This window comes from Macadamia integrifolia, chromosome 6 (assembly GCF_013358625.1).
Source record: "Macadamia integrifolia cultivar HAES 741 chromosome 6, SCU_Mint_v3, whole genome shotgun sequence".
Classification (NCBI taxonomy): domain Eukaryota; kingdom Viridiplantae; phylum Streptophyta; class Magnoliopsida; order Proteales; family Proteaceae; genus Macadamia; species Macadamia integrifolia.
This window is the reverse complement of record NC_056562.1, coordinates 31,738,305-31,744,463: the sequence shown is the minus strand read 5'-3', so window position 1 is coordinate 31,744,463 and position 6,159 is coordinate 31,738,305. Positions and strand designations below refer to the sequence as shown.

Below are 6,159 nucleotides of genomic sequence, written 5' to 3'. Positions count from 1 at the left end.
AAACTAGGCTGCCAAACCCACTACCTGCCCACCTCGCACTTCTTGGGGACTAGAATTCACACCCTTCTCTGTCAATGGATTCTCATGCATCTCTGTTTTAATCTGTCTCTCAATTCCATGGTTTTGGGATTTGAAATCTTAATCTCATATGTTTGGACGTAAAAGAACAGGTACAAGAACAGTTTATAATGGGAGTTAACAAAGATATTTTCTAAGTTGGCCTTCCGCAAAAAATGATATATTTCTAACTCATTCTCGAAGTCAAGCATGAGGCTTGAGAATCTTCCTCCACTGAGTGAAGCAACTACTGAAGATGCATGTATAGACCAAGGAATGGATTCAGTTTTATCATTTAGATCCTGATAACCATTGGATGGTATGTATCAGTACCCTGCCGACTGAAATATCTGGTTTAGTAGGACATATTTTAAAGGATTGAACAAAGAAAGCAGTCTTAACCCATATACAGAGGAAGACTGATGGGTAATAGAATTAATGGTCTTAAACTCTAACGCCTATGCATTTGAAATTAAATTCTCACTTTTTACCTACTCCCCAACCCCACATCTGTTTCTACCTTCCCAGTCTGACCTATATTGATATAAGAATTTAAGTAGGTGTGGTGAAATTAAAACAGTCTATATGTTCTGTAAATATCCATCCCAAGGACGGAGAAAACCCACTTTGATACCATGAAAAGTTCCAACTATTTGGTGGAAGGATTCACAGGTATATCAGGGGACAGAAGGCTTCAGGGGTAACTGATGTGGTACTATTCTCCCAACATGTTTAACAGTAAGTCCAAATGGTAGAGACCGCAAAAGGTCTGTGCGGTCTGTGCCACGTGTTCTTGGATATCCATAATCAGGTTGATCCAATTTAAGGTTAAATTTCTGGTCCAACTGTAGCAGATGCCATAGACATGGAAAGAAACCAAGGTTGGTGACACAAAGATACAAGGAGCTAGAGTCACTGGAGTCACTGGGTGTACAATTTTTTACTACTCCACAACCATGAGGTTTCTGATCTAACAAAAACCCCTGCTTCTCCTCCCTCACTACCTCCACACATAGTCCTAGCTTACCTCCCACCTCTCCAGTGAGATTTCATGTGACTAACTGAATCTTTCACCCTTCCTTCAAAGAAAATCTCTGGTACAAACAGGTAGGAATGTGAATAAACGAATTGGGTTGGGATAAATCCTTAGGTGCTACCCTATCTGGTCAACTTGATCCTACCTATTGCCTTGTTTTGATAGAAGATCCTACCTATTGCCACCAATAACCAAAATCAAGATCACAACTAATCAAATGATGACCCGAAGCAAGCGCTGTTGATAAACAGTTGCAAGTTCTAACACAGTAAAAGATATATGCTTGGTGTAACCATGTTGCCATCTGAGGCAAATTAGGACTTCACCTTACCAACAAATTAAGACTGCCACTTTAAAAACTCTACTTTTTTATCATCATTACCATCTCCATGACAACACCATGTTAACATTCACCATTCACCACTCACCACTAGAACCGACTCCCCTTACCGTTGAAATTTGAAACTCTGGGTTTTATTTGAACCATCTTCCAGTTTAATATTAGATTAAAAATCAAAAAAAAAAAAAAAAAAAAAAAAAAAAACCAGAAATAGAACAATCATACAACACACCCTCAGTCCAGTCCCACGTTCTATCTTACTCTATCGTCTGTACAAAGCTTTCTTCCTTTTATGACTTTTGTTTAAAGATGTGAACTTTATTGTAGGAAAAAGAAAAGGTAGGGACTAGGATGGACCTGTCCTTCCCCCTCCCCCCTATTGTTTGTTTGATAATCCTCATTGTCAACTCATGGTAATTGATATTATCTCTTTCTAGAGGGGAAAAGGTGCTCTTGGTATCATCTCTTCATCGTCTATATAAGCTCCTCTTCAGTTTATTCATTTCTCATACTTAAGTCACTTGGGTTTGTCACAAAGAGAACCATATAGAAATTGGTAATCTCCAGTCCCTACTCGTACCCCTGTTTTTCTCTTGTTGTTTAGTGGTATCCTCTGTCTGTGTTTTTCTTAGTCACTGAAAGAGTAACAGTGGTTGTAGATGTTCTGAATACTCTGTTCCTGCTTGGAATTGGGTCATGGTTCGTTGGAGTTCTAACTCCCTTAATTTTAGGTGTAAATCCATAGTAGATTAGCCTCTAGTTTTTGTTGAACAGTTTAAATTCCATCCATTGTGTGTAAGTCTTGATGGGAATTATAGGCCTCCATTGTGGGCAAATCTCATGTTTGATGTTCCATATATTAACTTGTTAAACATGAAATCAATTCCTGGCAGTTTTGACATTCAATGTCCAAATGGAACCTTCTCTGTTTATCTCCTTTGTGTGTTTGTCTTTGTGCTCTGATATGCTAATACTACTTTTTCTTGGCAGCCATGATGATGTTCCAGGTGTCTTTCTTCATGCTCATGGCAGTGGTGATTGTAACTTCCTATGCAACAATGGAGAGACAAACCTATGTGGTTCATATGGACAGAACCAAGATTTCAGCATTGGATCATTCTCTTGGAGATACCATGAGATGGTATGAATCAGTGGTCAACTCCATCAATGAGCTCTCAACTCAAGATGTTGTAGAGAAAGACACAGTGAGACCAGAACTCCTATACGTCTACGAAACTGCCATGTCTGGTTTCGCGGCAAAGCTCTCCATCAAACAACTCCAATCCTTGAAGAATGTTGATGGCTTTCTCTCTGCTACTCCTGATGACATGTTAAGTCTTCACACCACACACACTCCTCAGTTCCTTGGCCTAAAATATGGCAAAGGCCTTTGGAATGCTCCCAATTTAGCCTCAGACGTGATCATAGGAATTATTGATACCGGAATATGGCCTGATCACATCAGTTTCAAGTCTGGCGTGTCTCCGGTGCCCTCTCGCTGGAAAGGCATTTGTGAGAATGGCACAAAATTCTCACCAGCCAACTGCAATAACAAGCTAATAGGTGCAAGGGCCTTCTTCAAAGGGTATGAGGCGGCCGCCGGCAGAATTAATGAGACACAGGAATATCGATCCCCTCGGGATTCAGATGGCCATGGGACACACACTGCATCAACCGCAGGTGGTAATGTGGTTGCAGGGGCGAGCATGTTAGGCTTCGCTAAAGGCACAGCAGGTGGCATGAGATACACTGCAAGAATTGCAGCTTATAAGGTGTGTTGGGCTCGAGGTTGCGCAAGCTCTGATATATTAGCTGCCATAGACACGGCTGTTTCTGATGGTGTGGAAGTGATCTCTCTCTCCTTAGGCAGTGGCTCTCATCCTTACCACAGCGACAACATGGCTATAGCCGCATTCGGGGCGGTCCAAAAAGGCATCTTCGTCTCATGCTCTGCTGGGAATTCAGGCCCTTCTGAATCAACAGTTTCCAATACAGCACCATGGATCATGACAGTTGCTGCAAGTTACCTTGACAGAAGCTTTCCCACCATGGTAAAGCTTGGAGATGGACAAGTTTTCAAAGGTGCATCTCTCTATTCAGGCAACCCAACTAAACCATTGCCCCTTGTTTATGGAGACACTGCAGGTGGCCAAGGGGCTGAGTACTGTAGTGATGGCTCACTCTCCCCTGAGCTTGTCAAAGGAAAAATAGTAATTTGCCAGAGAGGGATGAACACCAGAGTAGAAAAAGGAGAGCAAGTGAAGATGGCTGGAGGGGCTGGAATGCTTATGGTCAACAATGAAGAAGATGGAGAAGAGCTATTTGCTGATCCACACATCTTGCCAGCCACTTCTTTGGGAGCTAAAGCAGCAAAAGCTATCAAGAACTATGTCACCTTGGTGAAGAACCCTACAGCTTCAATCATCTTCCAAGGGACTCTTTATGGCTCCCCTGCACCCATCATGGCTGGGTTCTCCTCAAGAGGGCCTAGTCCAGTTGGGCCAGATGTGATCAAGCCAGATGTCACTGCACCAGGTGTGAATATATTGGCTGCATGGCCTCCAACCGTAAGCCCGACCCGACTTAACAGTGACAAGAGAAGTGTGAGTTTTAACATAATCTCCGGCACATCCATGTCTTGCCCTCATGTCAGTGGCCTAGCTGCACTCCTCAAGTCCGTCCACAAAGACTGGTCGCCGGCAGCGATCAAGTCAGCCCTGATGACTACAGCGCATACTCTCAACAATAAACGGGTTCCGATCGCAGATGCCGGGTCCAACAACTTTGAATCAGCAAACCCATTTTCATATGGGTCTGGACATGTAGACCCGGAAAGAGCATCTGATCCAGGGCTAGTTTATGATATCTCCACTGAGGATTACCTCAACTACCTCTGTAGCCTCAACTACACATCTTTTCAGATGGCTATGTTGTCTAGGGGAAGCTTTACATGTCTTAACAATGGAGTCACCCAGCCAGGTGACTTGAATTACCCTTCTTATGCTCTGGTCTTTGATGGTGTTGGTGCCCAGAACAGTTCAGTTACTTATAAGAGAACAGTGACCAATGTTGGGCTCTCATGGTCTAGATATATAGTTCAAGTCAAGGAACCAGATGGTGTCTCAGTGATGGTGCAGCCCAAGGTCTTAAACTTCAAAAAGTATGGGGAGAAGCTAAGTTATACAGTGACATTTGTTGTTGTGGGAAGAAAGACTACTTCCACCACCTCTTCATTTGGATCACTGATTTGGGTTTCTTGGAAATATGCAGTGAGAAGCCCTATTGCAGTAACCTGGCAGTAGTAGTTGTAGCAGCAGCAGTAGTATGACAACTAAATATGTGAAACAAATAATGTTAACCTATCAAGATTAGTTTATGGGAAATTTATGTAAAGAAGAAGAAGGTCTTGTTTGTATCCATGTAAAATACCTGAAAAAATAAAATAAAATAAAAAAATAAAAAATAGATAAAAAAATCAGAAACAAATAATTGTTTCTTAAAAAAAAAAAAAATCATATTAGATCCACATATATTTACTTGTTTTTTTCTTGATAAAAATTTCTCCTCATAGACTCTACTGGAAAAATATATTTATATATTTAATTCAACATTGTAAATTCTATTGCTCAAAATTCACTGGGACATTATTATTATTATTATTTGTAAAAAATTCACTTTCATATTTTGTGTGCATGTAAACATTGACAAACTCCTTCACCAAAGAAAACAGAAAGAAAAAAAAAATTGATAAACTCTTATTTACCAAAAAAAAAAATATATATATATATATATATATATCAAACTCAGTTTCATCATGTACTATTAAAGATCAAGAGTTTGGCTAGGTAGACAATCACCATCAATGGGATGGGCTGATGGACCAATGCTAACATTCCACATGAGATGGCCCACCCAAAAGTATATCAAAAGAAAGCAAATTTGGGTTAACTTTTCCAAATGAAAAATTTCCACTAAAGACTAAATTTGAGAATATCTTTATAAGATCAAGCACTATAAGATTTATAATATATTTTCTAACATATTCTGCACTTTATGAACAAATATGGAAAACTTTCCAAAAATTAGAATTTTATGCATAAGATTTTACCTATAAAACATCTTTTACTTGGAATCAGGCAAAGCCTAGAAGGATTTAACGCTCAAAATTAGTGATAATAGGATCCACCCTCTTTATTTATGCGTCAATTTTGATTCAAAACAAACTTATACAAATATCAAGGTAAAGAAAAGGAAATGAGTAAATAAAAAATAAAAATAAAAAATAAAAAACTATTGAAATTACAAGGGAAAATATGCAATTGAATTAGGTCTCAAAATATAACTAACCATCACATGTTATCTTGTTTTTATTTAATGATTGAGGCTAGTTGATATACCAGTGGCCAAACCTAACAGGGTGTATATACATTATAAAAGGCAAAATGGGGAAAGATAAAGCACAAGATTGTTTTCACTCTCTGAATCATTCATAGAGGATAGTGCTTTCCCCATTTTGCCTTTATAATGTATATCCCCTTTGGTAAATATTGGTTTAACATTTGTGACTTAGAAAAAAAAAATATATATATATATATATATGAATGAGGATAGTGCTTTACCCATATTGCCTTTATAATGTATATCCCCTTTGGTAAGTATTGGTTTAACATTTGTGACTTAGAAAAGAAAAAATAATAATATATATATATATATATATATTGGACAA

General features: G+C 38.9%; 1 protein-coding gene across 3 annotated transcripts; it reads left to right on the top strand.

Moving 5' to 3' along the window:
• Positions 1–1,854: 1,854 nt before the first annotated feature.
• Positions 1,855–4,908, top strand: LOC122081427 (subtilisin-like protease SBT1.1). 3 transcript variants are annotated; one of them, XM_042648565.1, is made up of 2 exons: positions 1,855–1,989; positions 2,424–4,908. In XM_042648565.1, exon 2 carries the CDS (start codon positions 2,426–2,428, stop codon positions 4,733–4,735), a length of 2,310 nt encoding a protein of 769 aa, XP_042504499.1. In that variant the 5' UTR covers positions 1,855–1,989; positions 2,424–2,425; the 3' UTR covers positions 4,736–4,908. The 3 variants fall into 3 exon arrangements, with proteins under 3 accessions (XP_042504499.1, XP_042504501.1, XP_042504500.1); XM_042648567.1 differs by lacking the exon at positions 1,855–1,989 and adding an exon at positions 2,034–2,132; XM_042648566.1 differs by lacking the exon at positions 1,855–1,989 and adding an exon at positions 2,041–2,164.
• The last annotated feature ends 1,251 nt before the right edge of the window (positions 4,909–6,159 follow it).